At 38.3% G+C, this 19,731-nt stretch overlaps 1 protein-coding gene and 3 non-coding genes across 4 annotated transcripts in view; all 4 read right to left on the reverse strand.

Annotated features, from left to right (window-relative positions):
- The window catches only part of LOC133516590 (uncharacterized), an 84,404-nt gene that overhangs the window by 15,929 nt on the left and 48,744 nt on the right, over window positions 1-19,731 (reverse strand). The window contains exons 3-12 of the mRNA XM_061849598.1: window positions 16,268-16,521; window positions 9,568-9,638; window positions 9,297-9,394; window positions 8,809-8,942; window positions 6,158-6,379; window positions 5,235-5,378; window positions 3,580-3,657; window positions 2,535-2,909; window positions 2,186-2,215; window positions 458-1,405 (exon numbers count right to left, since the gene is read on the reverse strand). Of these exons, the coding sequence (XP_061705582.1) occupies window positions 458-1,405; window positions 2,186-2,215; window positions 2,535-2,909; window positions 3,580-3,657; window positions 5,235-5,378; window positions 6,158-6,379; window positions 8,809-8,942; window positions 9,297-9,394; window positions 9,568-9,638; window positions 16,268-16,415 (2,248 nt within the window). The 5' untranslated portion in view covers window positions 16,416-16,521. The remainder of the gene's footprint in view (window positions 1-457; window positions 1,406-2,185; window positions 2,216-2,534; window positions 2,910-3,579; window positions 3,658-5,234; window positions 5,379-6,157; window positions 6,380-8,808; window positions 8,943-9,296; window positions 9,395-9,567; window positions 9,639-16,267; window positions 16,522-19,731) is intronic.
- Window positions 9,460-9,532, reverse strand: Trnak-cuu (transfer RNA lysine (anticodon CUU)). Its single transcript has one exon. It is a non-coding gene; the product is annotated as a tRNA-Lys (tRNA).
- Trnar-ucg (transfer RNA arginine (anticodon UCG)) lies at window positions 10,432-10,504 on the reverse strand. Its single transcript has one exon. It is a non-coding gene; the product is annotated as a tRNA-Arg (tRNA).
- On the reverse strand, window positions 13,011-13,092 carry Trnas-cga (transfer RNA serine (anticodon CGA)). Its single transcript has one exon. It is a non-coding gene; the product is annotated as a tRNA-Ser (tRNA).

Genomic DNA, 19,731 nt, shown 5'->3' on the forward strand with positions numbered 1-19,731 from the left:
CCTAGCGTCAGTCAGGGCAAGTGTCTGCATGAGATAACTGCGCTTAAACTAAAATACAAACATTCCGTAAGGATCAAAGGTTTCACCGCACCGCACTCTTCCCTTTACCAGAGAGAATTCAGTAAAGAGGCGTATTGACAAAGTAAATTTTGTAGTCAACTAAATTTACTGCCATCTTTCGACACAGGACTAAAACTTTTAGAATGACATATAGCGATTTGAACCACGTTCTTAAATATCAAACGGTATCGCCATCTATTCGAGCATAAATTTTTCTGGATTTCCGAGGCACGTTTTTTTCTTAGGCTATTTATCTTATACGGAGTTATTTATATATTTGCCTTTGCCATACTTTTATGCACAAGAAGACGCATTCCTATTGGGCACTTGCCTCAACTGACCATACATTTTTTGCTATTGGATGCGTTTATAAAAATGTGCAAAGCAAGTGCGTTACCTGTTTCTTCTTTAAGTCCTTTCACTAGCAAAGTCTCGCGTTCTGGTTCCGCTTTGGGTTCTGGGGAGGGTTCGGGTTCTGATTTAGGTTCAGGTGAAGGTTCAGGTTCTGATTTAGGTTCTGGGGATGGCTCTGGTTCGGATTTAGGTTCAGGGGAAGGCTCTGGTTCCGATTTAGGCTCGGGAGAAGGTTCGGGTTCCGATTTTGGTTCCGGGGACGGCTCAGGCTCAGATTTCGGTTCTGGGGACGGCTCAGGTTCTGATTTTGGTTCAGGAGAAGGCTCGGGTTCTGACTTAGGTTCGGGAGAAGGTTCCGGTTCTGACTTGGGTTCTGGGGTTGGCTCAGATTCGGACTTGGGTTCTGGAGTGGGCTCGGGTTCTGATTTTGGTTCTGGGGAAGGCTCAGGTTCCGTCTTCGGTTCTGGAGTTGGTTCTGGCTCTGATTTAGGTTCAGGACTAGGTTTTGGCTTAGCATCAAGTTTTGACAGTGTTTTAGGATTAGGTACAAGCTCTTTCGGTTTAGGTTTTGCCTTAGGTTCAGCAGTAGGCTCGGGCTCTGATTTAGGTTCTGGAGTCGGCTCTGGTTCAGCCTTCGGTTCCGCTGTAGGTTCAGGCGTAGGTTCTGGTTCTGCTTTAGGCTCAGCAGTTGGTTCTGGGATGGCATTTGGTTCAGGGGTAGGTTCAGCGTTCGATTCAGCGGTAGGCTCCGGTTCGGAAGTGGGTTCTGCAGTAGGTTCAGGTTCAGATTTAGGTTCTGGGGTTGGTTCTGGGGTGGGTGGATCAGTAGGTCCCGGTGTGGTAGGTACTGGGGTTGTAACAGTGGTTGTAGTAGTTCGTTTAGATTTAGGGACAAATTTAGTTCTAGCCTTAGGTAATGGTTTGGGTTCTAAGGATGGTACGGAATGGTCATGGTTGTCATGGCTATGGTCATGGGTTGAGGTTTCCACATCTGCAAACATAAGTGACCATGCGGTATTGTGCGGGGCAGATAGCTTATTTTTACATACTTTTGGGAATTTTACTAGAAAGGGGAAAATAAATCTGGAATTAAATTCCTTTTTTAATGTTTTACCCTTACACCGTATTTTTTTTTAAATCAAACTGTTTTTTCGCTTTATCCTTTGTATTTTTAATTGTGATCTCTTTTTTCTTGCAACACAATATATGTAAGTTAATTTTAATATGGTTTACAAATTTTAATGATGGTCAAAATTCCCAAAAGAATAAGAATTTGTGCACAAGTTAAAACATTTAATGTTGTCTTCTTAAATTGAAATATATACATTAAATAGCGAATTTTAGTGTGTGCTTTGCGAGTGCTTGCACTGTTTTGTGCCGTGTTTCCAATTATTATTATTTTTTATGTTGTCATGAGCAAGTAATTTTGTAAAATATAAAAAATGTGGCGTTCTATTGATTCATCGAATTAACAGATAGGGAATTTAAATGCTTTGGCTTATGACATTTTAAGCACATTTCTAAATTAAATGAGTAAAATTAGTCTATTATTCTGTTTTTTCTAGGATTCCGACACACCCACATAGTTTTATTATTTCTGTATATTTCGCAAGATATAGAACCCCATTTAAAAAGAAACATATTTTAAGAACAACATTCAGTATGACTATTTGCATATTCTAATTTTACTTCTCGATAGAATGCCACAAGAACCATTATTTATTAATGTTTATTTTTAGCCCATCTAGCCCACTGTAATCGAAATACTCACTTTCATTCGCGGCGGCTCGTTTACGGCGACCTTTAACATAAAAAAATATTATACTTAATTATATTACACATATATACTGACACGATTTTCATTCCGCAGAGTAAATAATCATCCTAAATATTGTTTTATTTATTGACTCTTTTAATAATTCATAGCAATGGACGTAAGAAAAAAAATTTTTTTACTTTAGTACCTATAGGAATAGGACAATACTTATTTTATGCAAAATGAATACTGGACATTGTAACACTTTCGAACCCAGGACTATCCGATTCAAAGGCAGGGTCTCAACCGACTAAGCCAGACCGGTCCAGGCGGTAGGGTTTGATGAAATACAGTTTAAAATTACCTTTAGAACTCGACACTTTATAAGACACACTAGTCTTCACTTGAACATCATTTCCAAGATTCTTAAAGTCAATGCCATCCAACGAATGCATCGCAACTCTCTTATTCCTATTGTCATATTCCGACAACTTGGTCGTCGTTTCAGGCTCCGGTTCTGCCGTGGGTTCTGCGGACGGCTCCGGCTCTGAAGTGGGTTCTGGTGCGGGTTCTGCCTTCGGCTCGGCGGTGGGTTCCGGCTCCGCTTTTGGTTCTGCGCTGGGCTCGGGTTCTGATTTGGGTTCTGGGCTCGGTTCGGGTTCTGAACTCGGTTCTGGGGATGCGGCTGGTTCCGCTTCGGGTTCGGGTTTTGGTAGTGGTTCCGGTTTTGGTGTGCTTGCTAAAAATTGGAAAAAGGTTTTAGTCTCCAGGGTGCCTAGCCAAGATGCCAATCGTGTACGCTCCATAGCGAACGAAACTGTATCTGTCACACTAATATGGAAAAGTGATAGAGAGAAACGTCTACGTTACGCTACGGAGCGTAGACAATTCGCGTATGGCTAAGCACCCTTTTATTTAACTTGCAATGTTTGTATGTTCAGGTCAATTCTTGGAAGATAAATTATTCACATTATTCGATAAGCTAAATTGGGTGATAATATATTATGGTACCATCGAGCTCATCTGATAATGGATAGGTTGATGGCCATGGGAACTAGAAATTTTGTGGTAAAAGTGATACAACGACGCAACCTCATTATAGTCATTGTAGTATTAGTCTCGATGAGTATTAGTTGCCTGATGAAAGAAAAGTATAATCAGTCAGTTGACTGCTAACACATGAGCGGGACAGCAATACAATTACGCACGCGCAATAGAGATAGGAAGACACGGGTCATTGCACTATATTCTTCGTTCCTAGCGTCATTACTTTATTCAACGTTTGTCAGAACCGTTGATAATCATTTGTCCCTCTCCTTCATTTTGACATTTCTGTTTGTTAGAAAGAGACAAAATTTGATATAGATTTGTAAGAGGTTTCTAAGTTTTATAAACAAGGGGGTTCTTACTCTTGTCAGCTAGCGGGGGTCCGATGACGGGGAAATTTTTGCATTCTTTTGTCAATCCGCTCGGCCTCCAACCGATTCCTGGAATTATAATACAAAATAAATTAGTAATTAAAAATACAGTGTTGAAATGACAATATGAAGGCTATTACCTTCATATTTCAATGATTCGATGATGAGATTCAGTCATTGATGTGATGAATCCCACTGCAAATACGAGGGTTGATTGAAAAATTCGCGGCCTGGCCAATTAAATTAATAGGGAAATAATAAAATTGTATTTTTATTACTTCTCTAGAATCTTCGATCGTAAATAAAATTAAAACTTCGCTGCATATTTCTCCGAGGTTCGCATGAAGGCTATTACCTTCATATTTCCAGCTGTACGTTGTACGTTGTGTGAAGTCTCTTAAATAATCATCATGGCAACACTTGATACTTTAAACGCGACCTGCAGCAAGATAAAATCACTTGGGTGAAGGTGAAGGACCTTTCTCTAAACGACCCTTTACTCATTGAATCCTGCAGTAAATAGGATTCTAAATTCGACTGTAAAAGCCATATTGTGGTCCGTCTTAAGGACCTTGGACATGTCTCCCTCCCATCTTGATTCTATGAGCTCAAAGATTCGGTCATTGATGTGATGAATCCAACTGAAAATACGAGGGTTGATTGAAAAATTCGCGGGCTGGCCAATAAAATTTATAGGGAAATAATAAAATGGTATTTTTTTATTTCCCTAGAATCTTCGATCGTAAATAAAATTAAAATTTCGCTGCATATTTCTCCGAGGTTCGCATGAAGACTTTTATTGAGCGTCGCATAATGTCTTAAATTCTTATAATTCAACCGCGCATTGTAAATATTGTAATACACCAGCTTCCCGCTCCACGAACTGAGCTACCGAAAGTTACGCTTTCATTGATTAATAACAACTTTTGAATACTGACATAAGAGGTCCCGTTGACGATCATGACAACTTCCAGCTCCTGATCATGTAAAAGTTGAAGTCTGGTGAGAGCTCCCGGCGGCTGTAAAGGTCCAGGTTCAGGTTCTTGTCCTTCCAGGGGGATTCTGGAATTGTACAACCTATCCTGTATGAAGCTACTGACCAGCATAAGAGGTCCCGTTGACGATCATGACAACTTCCAGTTCTTGCTCATGTTGTATGACCCTCCAGTATAAGTTGAAGTCCGGTGAGAGCTCCCGGCGGCTGTACCGGTCCAGGTTGAGGTTCTTGTCCTTCCAGAGGCATTCTGGAATTGTACAACCTATCCTGTATGAAGCTACTGACCTGCATAAGAGGTCCCGTTGACGATCATGACAACTTCCAGTTCTTGCTCATGTTGTATGACCCTCCAGTATAAGTTGAAGTCCGGTGAGAGCTCCCGGCGTCTGTACAGGTCCAGGTTCAGGTTCTTGTCCTTCCAGGGGGATTCTGGAATTGTACAACCTATCCTGTATGAAGCTACTGACCAGCATAAGAGGTCCCGTTGACGATCATGACAACTTCCAGTTCTTGCTCATGTTGTATGACCCTCCAGTATAAGTTGAAGTCCGGTGAGAGCTCCCGGCGGCTGTACCGGTCCAGGTTGAGGTTCTTGTCCTTCCAGGGGGATTCTGGAATTGTACAACCTATCCTGTATGAAGCTACTGACCAGCATAAGAGGTCCCGTTGACGATCATGACAACTTCCAGTTCTTGCTCATGTTGTATGACCCTCCAGTATAAGTTGAAGTCCGGTGAGAGCTCCCGGCGGCTGTACCGGTCCAGGTTGAGGTTCTTGTCCTTCCAGGGGGATTCTGGAATTGTACAAAAAGAGGATAATTAACAATCGAAAATACAAATATAATGACAATAACAGCGCATAGAATTAGAGCAAAGCGCAATTTAGTTTGCTGTTTCTTTAAGGTTTTTGGGGTTAGATTAGAATTGTTGTGATGGCAAGGCAGTGAAAAACGAGTTCTATGAACATTAGACACCTCGCCACTGCAGAATCGTAACAAAATTGGGTTGGTAACACGATCAAGCACACGCTGAACTGACAGCGAGTTTCCGAGTACATTATATTGCGCTTTGGCACCTGTGTCTCTAAACTGGTTGATACCTATATAATTACTTGTTCTTATTGCGGCTTTTTTCATAAAAGATTTTTTAAGTACGTTTTATTGCACTTGCAGCGTCCGAATATGTGCTACATGTAGACAGAAGCATACCTACTTCACTAAACTGATTGGTGGCCCTGTGAGCTGTAAATTTTACGAGAATCGGTTGAGCAATGCGTTATCCAATATCCATTTTTTCCCAAGATGGACTGGAGACGCTACGCGCTTGCTCGGTAAACTAAACTTATTACATCCTTTGCCATAGAACCCGTGTGGGCAATAGCACATCTTACTGGGCGACTCCGTGGCCCTCACATCCACGCATTGCCCTCGCAGCCCACAGTCCGTATCTTTGGCACACTCATCTCTAAACTGATTAATTCCTGAGTACATCTTATTGGACTTACATCCTTGGATATGGTCCATATAAGTACACTTCCCAAAGACAAACTACTCGTTAGTAAAACTAAACTTACTCTTATTACATCCTTTGCCATAGAACCCGTGTGGGCAATAGCACATCTTGCTGGGCGACTCCGTGGCCCTCACATCCACGCATTGCCCTCGCAGCCCGCAGTCGGTATCCTCAGCACACTCATCGCTGAACTGACAGCGACTACCCGAGTACATTTTGTTGCACTTGCAGCGGCCGAGGATATGGAAGCCGTGGCCGGAGCAGGTTTCGTGGTACTCTTTGCCTGGAAGAATGTAGAATAAGGATTTGAGTGTGTGATGAACAACTCCATGCTAAATGATAAGTACGGCCATCATCAGTTTTTTCGGTCACGTCTCGAGGCGAAACAATGACTCCATAGAGCGTCTGGTGCGAGTAGTAGTTACGACTGCGGAAAATGGCGACAAATTGTACGCCATGCAGTTGTGAATTAGTTAGAGGTATATACATATTGCAGGTAGTTTAGGTTGGTAAATGTATACTTACTGGTAAAAATACTGTACCATTACGTCTGGTCTTCAATTTTTTTTTTTTTATATAATATACCTACCTACTTCAAAAATTTTAATTTTAAATTGATGACGAAGTATTTGATACAGGTAGAACTACAGCCTCAAAATTATCGCATTTGTACCCAACAATTGTCTCGCAACAAGGTCGATTTCCGCATAAATAAATACATTACTGCATTGCGATGCAATGCTCAGATGTTTATGCTAATTCCGCTCAAGGCATCAAACAATGCCAGCTGTCAAAACATTTACATTATCTCTGAATGCAAACTGGCTACATTCTAATACCGACCTTGGTGTTATGGAGATAGTTGTAATCGGTGCCTAATTATACCTATCTGGTCCATAAACAGGTTGTCACTCCTGGGGACAATAGCTAACAACTAGTGGTTGTATGCATAATTATAAGTAATTATTTTACAAGCTTTTATTTCACTTGCAATTTAATTATGTATGTATGTTGGGGTCAAATCTTTGGTAGCAAATTAGACCGACTTCCCATTATTTGGGTTAGTTAGAATTGTCTCGATGAATATTAATTGCCAGTTGAAAAAAAAGTGAGCAACAAATGCTTGAATCAAAAATATATATTTTGATGATAACTAATAAGTTATAATAGAGAAAGAAATGGGTAATAGAGAAGTAATACGCATAATTGATAATAAGTACGCATTCACGTGGATAAGGGATCAAACAGAAAATTATGTACACAGAAGAGACGTGAACCTAATTGGTATATGACCCAGATGGCCATGAAGATGGCGAATTAAGATGGCTGAAGAATTCTAATCAGGCCGCGTAGCCAACGTGCAAATCGCTTACGCTCCGTAGCGATCGAAACGCAACTGTCACTGTCGCACTAATATGGATGAATGATAGAGAGACACAAAGCGAATCGTTGTCGAAGCGATAGCGATAGTCACCTTGGCTAAGCCGGCAGGTACGTCAGTTAATGTTAAGAATTTTGGTTGGTTCTTTAAACAGGTACTTAAATAAATCAACTATATCTTATGATTTTGTGTTTCCATCTCTCCTACTGTTAATTCCAATTGTGGTTGAAATCATAAAGATATGGTAAACATTCCGTTTTCAGTCACACTTCTTGGAGACATAAATGAGACAATGAAAATAATTTTGAACCGACTAATAGACTAGGTTATCTAACCAAACCTACCTAACCCATACCCCTAACCTAGTCCATTAGTCGGATCAAAATTATTATCATTAACTGACGTACCTGATTAGAATTCTTCAGCCTTCTTAATTCGCCAGCTTCATTGAACTTAAAAAAAAAAGTAGTCTACGAGTACGCACGTGTTACAGCTATTTGAGTTGAGAGTTAGATTTATTTTACGACTTGTTTTGGTGACTATTTTATTTATGTTTAAATTATAAATTCAACACAAGATTGTATTATGCTATTCGAATATATTATGCAAATATGTTGAATACCTACATACCTAAATAAATCATGCTTCTTGATTTGGATTTTAGCGTTTTAATTTGACTTCTTAGTAAGTTAATGTTTAACTGTAAATCGTTACAAACTTTCCACCCATTTTCGACACTTAAGTAGTATTAGAATTATATAAAATAATAGAATTCTGCAATGTAACGCCTGATTGATTCTATAATTATTGAAGACATAGTCTGGCAAAATATATATTTTTTGGAAGCTTACCCAAACCAAGTATCGATATCGCCCAAATTATTGAGCTGCATTTTTTTCTATTGACAAATTGGTTTGCAAGACTATACTCGTATTTTCCACATTACATACGTTTACTGTCTATTTCAGCCCAAGACCAGAAGCGGTACCCGGACCCGCCTCCCCACTCCCAAGCTCCCTCCGGAGTTGCAGCGTGCAGTTTTCACAGACAGAATCGCATGGATGTGTTTTGTTAGTCTATAACAAAGTATGCACTCTTCTACAGTCTACAAGTATATATAAAGACAGTATATGTCTACCATACATACGTGGTAAGATGTCGATGTCAGCACAGGACCAAGCGGTAACCGCTCCCTCACTCTACCGCTTCCCTTTGAAGTTGCAGCGTGTATTCACAGACATATTTCTAAAATCTTATTTGTTAGCACCTAACCAAGTATCGAAACTATTCTATAGGAATATAAACAGATAATATGTTATTTAAATACATACGTGGTAAGATGTCGATGTCAGCACAAGACCAGAAGCGGTAACCGCTCCCCCATTCCCCCGCTTCCCTCTGGAGTTGCAATGTACAGTTTTCGCAAGTGAAGTCGTTCGGTAGCCGCACTTCGTATTTCTGGGCCCTGGCAAAGTTAAAATGTGAAGCCATTATACAAAATACGACATACCAAATTTACTATAAACGAGATCCAGATCGTTTGTATGAAAACCTCATTCATAATGTCGTAAGCGACATACTCCCCATCATATTTCGTATGAAATGACGCAAAACACTGTTTTATCAGACGCTATGTAATTTATGTTGCAAAAGAACATTTTATAAAATCGGCAAACGGCATCGGCAGCAACAAATTTTTTTTTTTGAAGCAAGGTACCTAAACTAAGATTTACAAAATCCGTAAAACTCTCTTTCAATGCTTAAGAGACTTAAAAAAAACACAAATGTAAAAGAATGAATAAAGTAAAAAAATACTTACGTAACATCGTCTCTAACCCACTCAGATCCGCCCGCTCTCGGAGTCAAGTCCAAAACGGGCCTTTCGAGGTAGTCCAAAATTCGTAAACTGAAGCCTCCCTAAAATAAAATAAAAAAAATGAATCCTTCCTAAAATTAATTCAAAATTAACAAAAAACACAAATCGCCCAACGTGGGGCTCGAACCCACGACCCTGAGATTAAGAGTCTCATGCTCTACCGACTGAGCTAGCCGGGCTGGTGACTACACTTCCCAAATTATGAGTCACTTACTCTGTGCGCGTAAGCTAAGTGCCAATGTACTGTAAAGTTTGAGCCCGCGAGAAATGAAGTCTTCGAAGAGCCTGTAACAATAAAGAAATACTTGTAACATTTGAAATCGTAATCATTAATCTTAATTACGTACTAATCTGCTTGTAAAGTTGATATCAGCGCCATCGGGCGTTGAGTAGTAAGAACCATAAAAGTGTCGACATGTTTTGGGAGTTCGCGCATAGATGTCGCAATGCGTCGCAAAACATTATTTAATACGTGAGAACTCTTATTGCGACCGACAACACAATTCCTTACATAATGAATTTATTCCCACAGTTATATTTCGCTCGGGCAAATAATTAAGTTAGTGGCCAAATTTACTTGTTGTATAACAGTGACATAATATTTAATAGGTTTTGGGTCAACAGCGGGCAGTATCATTGTATAGAAAAAATACTAGCTAAACAAATGTAACTATTATTTTACCTTCAAACCATCGAAAGTTTATTATTTACTCTGCCGTGGTATAGTTATATGAAGTTCGATAACTTAACAATCGACAAATTGAAAAGGGTACAGTAAATGATCCTAAGTTAGTTTTAATTTAGTTTATGTTACTTTGTACTTAAAGAAACAGAAATAGGTACCTACAAAGAATAAGTAAACATTAATATATACTTAATGATCCTAATAAAAATTAAATTATACAAGAATTTGGTGTTTTGTATGATTTTATTCATTCAATACCTACTTATTCTAAAAGTCAATTAGTATAGTATTAGACAAAATAGTCTTCTATTTTTACCTGTAACCGCCAATATCTTTTTTTTAACACAATAATATAAATAATATCCTCCAATTGTTACCAAAAAGGAAACTCTACGACCGTGACAGGACTCGAACCTGCAATCTTCGGATCCGAAGTCCGACGCCTTATCCATTAGGCCACACGGTCTCATGACGTGATGGGCGACAGAGCTCATGACTTGCTGTGGAAGGATTGCGCGCGCAAGCTGCCATGATCAATAATGTTCTATGGGTTAGTGTTGTCATGTGGACAGATTAAATCATCGATTTTGGTTTTTAGGGTTGTGCTCCAAGTTTTTGACAGTGAAGCCGAGTTATATTTTTTGTGATTTTTGCGAATGCTTTTATATTTAACTTGAACAAAAAAGGCAACGTCCTTGTAAAGAATATTTACTGACGAAAGCTTATGCATTATGATTACTTAGAAAGAAAAATAGGACAGCCCTCAAACAGATCAAACTACCTGTTCTCAGGCTGCCGTTCCACTGAGGCGGAGGATGAAAGAAGACATGAGTAAGTACATCAATTTGGTTAGTTATTTATGATCCCTGCAAGACAATTTTAGTCAAGTTAAAATTATTTAACCAACGGGTGATGAATAGGCTTTTTAGGTAAAAAATTTAGGCATGAGGACTGTTTGAACAAATAAATGATCTCATTAGATTTATGATTCAATTCTGATGTTACTCGAAGTGCATTCTGGCTCGTATTTTATATACGAGTACGGTACGAGCGACATATATGTGCAAGTGACGTCAAGATACTCAATATGAGATCATAAAATTTATAAGTAAATCTTGGATCCGGGTACGTCCTTAAACTACGTCCACAAGAGAGGTATGGGCATTGTGAATGTCATCTCTAGTATATAAAAAAAGAAGTGAGATCATTTATCAATTGTTGCCTGCCGCATGTTACCTCAGTCAGTCTTGACTTGAAACACATATCAATACTTTGTCTTAAACACTTCACTTCCTTCAATTTATTGATCTTGAGCATAAATTAAGTATTTCTAAGCGGCGCCGGCGCAGCAAGACCAATGAAATATTTCTAATAGGCTTCAAGTCATTAAAGATTTGCAGCGTATCATGCTAATGATCTATTTATCAAATTGATCTAACATGCAAACCTGTTAGAATTGCACTAGCTCGCGATAATAAAATCAATAAGATATGTTTCTTGCGTGACGAAGTTGTTTTATGAAGATGCCTAGTCAGTTAATTTCATGCAGTTTCATTTCGTTTCACCGAAATCGGCCCAGCTAATAGCTGGGAGCAGGTGGTGACCATATTTATATTCATAACAAATGGGGTCGCGGTTATGCCGCAACCACGACCTCCTTGACCTCATAAAAAAAAAAGTTTAAAAACACTGTCTTAGATTAAGCTAAAGCAAGCTATCCAAAGTGTTCCACTTTTTCATTACAGATCTTAAAAAAAAAACAACGCAATGAAACAGATGAATCTAATTTGATAAAAATAATAACCAACGCTAGAAACTAGCCTTTAAATAAAAAAAAAACCGCATCTAAATCGGTTCACCCGTTCAAGTGCTACGCCCATACGACCGAATATCGATGTTCGTAAATTGCGTCTTTCTCTGTCACTCTAATTACGCCTTAATTGGATTTAAAAGAGAAAAATTGCCCGCATCTGCGAACTTCGGTGTTCGCAGTAGACCTTCTGATTTCCCTTCTTTTTGCGTCTGGGGTTAAAAAACGACAGGTGACTATATCACTGGGGGTATTTATAGTCGGTGGTTAAAGTGTGTGTGTGTGTGGTTTTTTTTTTGCTAGAACCTTAAAATTCCTTTACGGAACCTTAAGTGGGGACTGATAATGAGGATGAGTCATCGGCCGCAAGCCGCAGGATCCGCCAACTCGTTTGGATAATAGCTAAAACTAATTATGACTACAAACGTAGTCATGCCTTCCACTGTCTACAAGGTCGTTTGGAAGTGGAATTTGTTTGCATTAAACATTAGATTAGATGCAGAATAATACCTAGATATGCCTAGGTGCCTCAGTTAGCTATGTTCGAGGAGACAAAAGCGACGACAAAGCACTAGTGTCCGACCGAAACCGGATTATTACCGAAAGGTTCGGTTTTGCTCTAGTTTCGGCCAAAAGTGAACTTAGGCCAAAATATGACGTGATTTTAACGCCGAAGCGGATACCTGTCAAAACCGAAACTTCGGTCGGACACTACCTAATGGAAATACAGTTTCGGCACTTTCGGCTCAGCAGTTTTTTGGCTGAAACCGAGCCTTCGACCGAGACATGATTTTTATGTCGAAACAGAAACCAAAACTTCGGACAGATACTACAAACCACTATGCAAATGTAAATGATGGGATACAATTTTTCATACTGTTAGACAGTTCTAAGTGATTTTGACAAATGTGTTTCATAGCCGATAGGGCAACACTGCAGTCAAGGAAATAGCCAACTGGTGGTAATATTACAAAACTATAAACTTTTTGTTAGATAAAGACAGGAGACAGGAGGCATTTTAAATTTTCAACTATAGTAAAAAAAGTGAATAATTTTAATGATAGATCATTCATTGATTATCCTCTTAAGAATTCTATTTAAGCAATATAATTAGCATGAAGCTACTAGCTAATTTCATATAATAAAAAAACACAAAAAGATTCGCAGCCGGTAGGATTCGAACCTACGCTCCCAGAGGGAATCTGATTTCGAGTCAGACGCCTTAACCACTCGGCCACGACTGCCTTGCGGAATATGGCGAAAATTGGGGTCGCGAGCCACAGCAGCTTTTTTGATGACTTAAGGGGTAGTTGTGCTTAAATCGCTTTAGAACAAGTTTCAGAAAATAATTAACTATCAGTTAATACTTTGACAATAATAATTGGTGCTATACAACAGAAATCGTCAAGTTAGATTCACTATCAATTCAACATAAAACGATTGTAGGTATCTTTATTTTATATTCTGTTTTTATTTCGTCGTAAATTTTACTGCGATTAAATCTGTGCAATGAATTCATCACATAATTAACTTAGTATTTTAGTACTATATACATAGAATGAACTCCACAACATGAAGTTTTTATCAGGCTCTTTATTTGTTAATAATAAAGGAATTATCTAATGTAACATGGTCAATACGTACTCATAATTTACTTCAAAATTTTATCGCAAAAAGTGTCCGGTCTGGAAACTCGAACTTACTTCTGCGAAGTCCTTTCTAATGCAAAAATAAAAAGAAATATACAAACTACTGCTACAGATAGAAGGATGTAAAGCCAGCAACTAAAAAAAGCATATTTTATAGGTGTCCTATGATATGAAGTATGAACAGTTTAAGTAACCCTAGCGCAATAGAACAGTTATTAGTCACCGCCGAGGTCAGTGCCCTCGCCGCAAACGCATCATTATCTGCACTATCTCTGCTGTTTGTTTACAGGAGTCTAATTCCAGTCACTTAGCGAGCTAGCGTCGAAAACTCGGGTAAACCAGTATTTTAACTGAATATCCCTGGTGCAGAAGAACAGTTATTAGTCACCGCCGAGGTCAGTGCCCTCGCCGCAAACGCATCATTATCTGCACTATCTCTGCTGTTTGTTTACAGGAGTCTAATTCCAGTCACTTAGCGAGCTAGCGTCGAAAACTCGGGTAAACCAGTATTTTAACTGAATATCCCTGGTGCAGAAGAACAGTTATTAGTCACCACCGAGGTCAGTGCCCTCGCCGCAAACGCATCATTAGCTGCACTATCTCTGCTGTTTGTTTACAGGAGTCTAATTCCAGTCACTTAGCGAGCTAGCGTCGAAAACTCGGGTGAACCAGTATTTTAACTGAGTATCCCTGGTGTAGAAGAACAGTTATTAGTCACCACCGAGGTCAGTGCCCTCGCCGCAAACGCATCATTATCTGCACTATCTCTGCTGTTTGTTTACAGGGGTCTAATTCCAGTCACTTTGCGAGCTAGCGTCGAAAACTCGGGTGAACCAGTATTTTAACTGAATATCCCCGGTGCAGAAGAACAGTTATTAGTCACCGCCGAGGTCAGTGCCCTCGCCGCAAACGCATCATTATCTGCACTATCTCTGCTGTTTGTTTACAGGGGTCTAATTTCAGTCACTTAGCGAGCTAGATTCGAAAACTCAGGTTAAGTTAAGTTAGTCACTAATTATTCTTTTTAGGAATGTATAGGCTCATTAAAAAATCTAACAACGTATGCTTCTCTCCGGAGTTTTCTTTTTTTATACGTTACTGCAATGCGTTTACTTCGGTAAAGAAAGTAAACCTAAACCTGTGGCAAAGTATACCTAATATACCTATATATGTTACATGCATTAGGAATGACCCTTCGATCGCATTTAGCAAGGTAAAAGAAAAACCTGTGTGCAATTCATTCAGTAGGGCTAAGGTGCATGGTCGGCTCTTTATCATTTGTCACCATGCCTGTCACGCTCTAACAAGTATGTAAGTAAGTACAAAAGTCACGGGCATATTGACAAATGATAAAAATGGAACCATACTGCCACCGCTGGTCGAATTAAGAATCACGGTAGACATTCCTTATCACGGAGCTGACAGTTACATCGTTTCACTAATCTAAGCATCACATCACACTACTAGTAAGGAAACTCTACTCTGACCTAATACCGCGAAAGCCGAAGATCGCAAACTGCGGGGATATTTCTCTTTCACTCCAATTAAGACGTAATTACAGTGACAGAGAAAGATGCCCGCAATTTGATAACTTTGTTGTTCGCGGTAGGACCAGATTCAGATGCTCTAGCGCAACCAATCCCAGTTTACAGTTTACTTGCGCTCTGTTTACAGTTGACATTACTTGACAATGTTACTTTACTTTTAATGTTGAGACGGTACATAATTGCCTTCATTACACGTGTTTGCTTATAGCTGTAAATAATAAAAGTAAAATTTAATTGTCTCCAATCTACATACATTTTAAATGGAGTCGAGGAAATTAGAATGAGCTTCCTGCCGAGGTTTTCCCGAGGGGCTACAGTATGGGGTTCTTCAAAAAAGGAGTGTACAGGTTTTTAAAGGGTCGGCAACGCATGTAATACCTCTGGTGTTGCAGGCGTCCATAGGCTACGGTGACTGCTGACCATCAGGCGGGCCGTATGCTTGTTTGCTACCGTCGTGGTATTAAAAAAAAAATTAGATAAGGTATATTTTCATACTCAAGTTTAGATATAAAGATGCTCTCAATGTGGTGAGTGTGATGATATGTATGTGCAAGCTGGTTGCCAATGCTGAATTCACATTCAATGCACTTATGGTAACATTCTGGTGTGGCGACTGCCACATTCATACTGCTGAAGTGTTTCAGCAGTGGGAAGCTGGCGATGGCACCAGCAAAGGTTTCAATAGCAGTAAGAACTCTTTCCCGCTGTCGTCCAGTTTTTTGGGGGTACTGTTTTAGTATTATACGTTCTAATATAGTAACGTTCACACGACCATTCTGTTTGCGGGATACTACACGCATATCACCTAAAACGGGATCCTGAGGAAAACCGTACCCGCAAAAAACTGGTCGTAACTGGGAAAGAGCTCTAACGCTGCTGCTCCTGCCGTAACTATCCGACTATCACCTCTATTCTCGTATCTACGAAGCGGATAATTAGGGAAAAGCTATGTCTAGCAGTTTTTTTTAAAATAAGCAGTTGCAGTTTTGTAGTTTTTAAATAAGCTAAGAAACTTATTTGAGTGTCCCATTGCTGGGTAAAGGCTTCTCCCCTGGTTCTCCATAACTCCCGATTTTGTGCTTCCTCCGGCCAGTTGTAAAGAAGGTGTCTAAGTAGTTTCACCATTGATAATTGGCAAAATTAAAAAAAATCACAATTTTGCAGCCCGTCTGTGGAGGCACTCAGACCACTCATTTGAACATAGTATCAAGTAGGTACTTTACCTTTCGGCATTCCACATGGCGGCTTCGTCCTCGTGTTGTCCAAAAAGTCCAGGTCATACCGTCTCGCCGGCGGGAACGTCAGCGCCACGTGCGCCCACGCACTCCCTAAACCACACAACACACACAACAATGTCACTAACGACGCCATCTTGGATTTATGCACTACACGTCACTCATTTTCGTTCACAAGGATTTGTTCACTTTCACTTAGTTTTATGTCATTTTGGTCGGTATTTGGTTTCGTTGAAGCGTATCTGTAACAAAAGGAGAAATTTATTATAATATGAATCTTAAATCATATTCATTACCGCAATACTTCTAGAAAATCAAATTTTATAATTGAAAAACCTAACGTAACTTAATTAAAATCTATCTAACTACAATTCGATCTTTGTCACTTTTGCCGTTAGAGTTAAATTTATTATTTTATCATCATATATTATGGTTTGTATTAGAAATATAAGATAATTCATATCATTATTATTGGAAAAACACCTTTTGCTATCAAACTATTTCTATTTTGATACTAGTTGTTAATATTTATATTAGCCGGGTTTGTAAACGTGTCCTAACTGACAGCCCAGCCGTCATGGGCGCGAGCTGTCAAGTCAGTTGCCGCGCCAACGGGAGCGCCGGTCGTGGTCTTAACATTATCATGTACTTAATTGGGAAATAAATCAATTACTCAAGACCTAGTGCTTTGTATTTTTAACAGTTCAGAAGTGACAACATTCATGCTCACAAAGTATTTCAGTTAAATAAGTTGATTCTCTTACGAAATTGTTATGTTGGAAGTAGCATTATTACGCTCAAATTGGGCACGTACCTACTTTGGTAAAATGCACTAAGTTTTGGGTCGCGAAGTGTTTAAATATATTGTTCAATAAGTACTTATTTAACAAATGTGTGAATTGTTATAAATCATACGAATTCGGAAGAGTACGCAAGCACAATATTATCACCTACCGGTCATTGACCTGCCGGTAAGCTACGTCAACGAGGCGATACAGCACTCGATCACAACTCATGATGTTGGTCTACAATACAGCAGAGTGGTTTGTTTATGACAGCAAAACAGGTAATAAATACTATGAGATATTTATTATATTTCAAACTGAACAGTAATTTGAATACTTATGTAGTGAATGTTCACCTGGAAAGGTGCGAAGCGTAATTTGATTATTTATGAGATTGCGCATGGTTTAGTTTGTGCAGTTGAAAAAGTATATAAGTGATCGAAATTGTATTACTTACATGACATGTCAAGTCAGGAAACCAGGCTTAGCAGCTTCAAATTTGATAGGTATTCTTATTTGTAGTGTACAATAAATGTACTTGGCATCTTGTTGAAATGCTGAATTCAATATCAAATCATGATTAAAACAAGTAATGATTTGTATTAAGTTCATTTTTAGTTACCATTGAGGTAATATATAAGTGTAATATTGCTGAAGTTCCACTGGGGTCATATAAGGTCATTCAGTTTCAGGCCTACCAATTGGAAAGTATTGGAATAATGTTTAAAATTATATCTTAGGAATGTTCTTAATGGTAAGAAATGCATGATGAACTGCCCTTAAGTCTAAAAGCAAATTGTTTGATAAAATTGATTGCTACCTGTTCAACTGTGGTTAACGCACCTCATATGAGTTTTACAATCAGAAAGTAGGGTGAGTTGTAGGTATAAGGGTTTTATTCATTCACTATTGTAATACAGTATATTAACTATGGTGATGTCTATTTAAACGGCTGACTAAAGTTCAAACTTTACTAGATCAGTCAGTAAGGGAGGGTAATGTTAATAATGTATAAAAGTAATGAATTATGGTAATAAAACTGCAACACCAGTAATGTTTTACATCATCATGTAAACCTACTAACATGAAAATAAATATAATGCTATTTGTATATTTCCCAAGAAATCAGAAGATAGAGGTGTGTGTTTATTAAGTGTTCTAGCCCTGAGATTATGTGGCTAGGGTAATCCTAAGTTTGTGATTGACATGTTAGCCAAGTAATTTTAATGTAAAATTTAACTGAGTAAAATAGGTAATGAAATTAAAGTATGAAGAAATGTTTTTGCACTTTAGAAGTTTCTTAAAATATGATTATTTAGAAATATAATAATAAGTATATAATGTATCATGGTTGAGTGGTATAACTACTAAGTTCTATGTCCAATATGAATAAGGTGTAGTATACTCGTATATTAATCATGCTGAATCGGCTAGTTGGGACGGGGATGGCTAACTATTTATTTCTTGTGGTAGTCATATTTATTTCAAAATAATATTCTGTTTAAACATTTACGAACAATATTGTTAGCTATTACTATTGTACTAACACGTAAACCAGTATAACCTGACCTCAAGACTTATATAGCTCTTGTCATATATAATCAGGGAGTTTTCTTAGGGTCGGTTGCACCAAACTGTCTGTCACCTTTAAAGTATTTGCTAAATTCTTTTGTATGGCTTCTCATACTCAGTTTTTATTGTATGGCTTTCATAGGTCACTACTGAGTGATGTTGGCCAGCCCGTCAAATGTGGCTTGTGCAACTGGTATTTAGACTGGACAGTCATATGGTTATGGTTACTTGATAAGCGATTGGAATGTCAACCAAGTCACTGTACTGACTGGGCATTTACGTAGCTTGCTCAGTAATCCTTTAATTTACATGACCAAAATTATTTTAATTATTGAAATATGACTTTTAAACTTAAAATGATATCGAGTAGCATGCATTGATACTGAACAATCTAACAATAAAAAATAATGAACAGCTAAATTAGAACAAGTTTCATAAAAGCATCAAATGAAGTTGTGTATGTAGTTACATCCTATTGTGGGTACTTTCAGTTCTTAATTTGATATTTCAATTTATCTGTCTTCGGTTGTTAAATTACTGTTCTTAACCTCAAGAATTGCACTCCAATTAAATAATTGAAGGTAAGTTAGGAATACATAAATATATACATACTTTAAAATATTTGTTTTGCCATTGGATTTGATGGAACAGTTATTGATGCTGAAAATATGCTAGTACTTCTCATCATTTGAAAAGCAGGTACTTATACAAACTCATTTTAAGTTGATATCCTACCTATCACCAGAAGTTTCATTATAAGTTGTAAATGGTAACAATTAGGCAGTTCGTCTTCACTGAATATGTTGAAATCCTATTGACGACTTAAATACAGACAATAGAAATATACAGTCACCATTCGCACATAGTTTTTTTTGCACAACGCAACCAGCGTTGTATTTATCTAGAACTATTTTCAGTAATTTTACTTTTCATGATGAATGATAACCGCCTCCTAGTGTACTTATTTGTTGAAATAATTTTATTCATATTTATATTTCTATAGTCTTTAGTAGCTATTATTTTTGTCAGTGGACAAAGTTCTAGTTGATAAGTATATTGCAGTAGTGCATACAGGCATTAAATATCTTTTCAGTA

The sequence above is a fragment of the Cydia pomonella genome, chromosome 3 (assembly GCF_033807575.1).
Source record: "Cydia pomonella isolate Wapato2018A chromosome 3, ilCydPomo1, whole genome shotgun sequence".
Taxonomy (NCBI): Eukaryota; Metazoa; Arthropoda; class Insecta; order Lepidoptera; family Tortricidae; genus Cydia; species Cydia pomonella.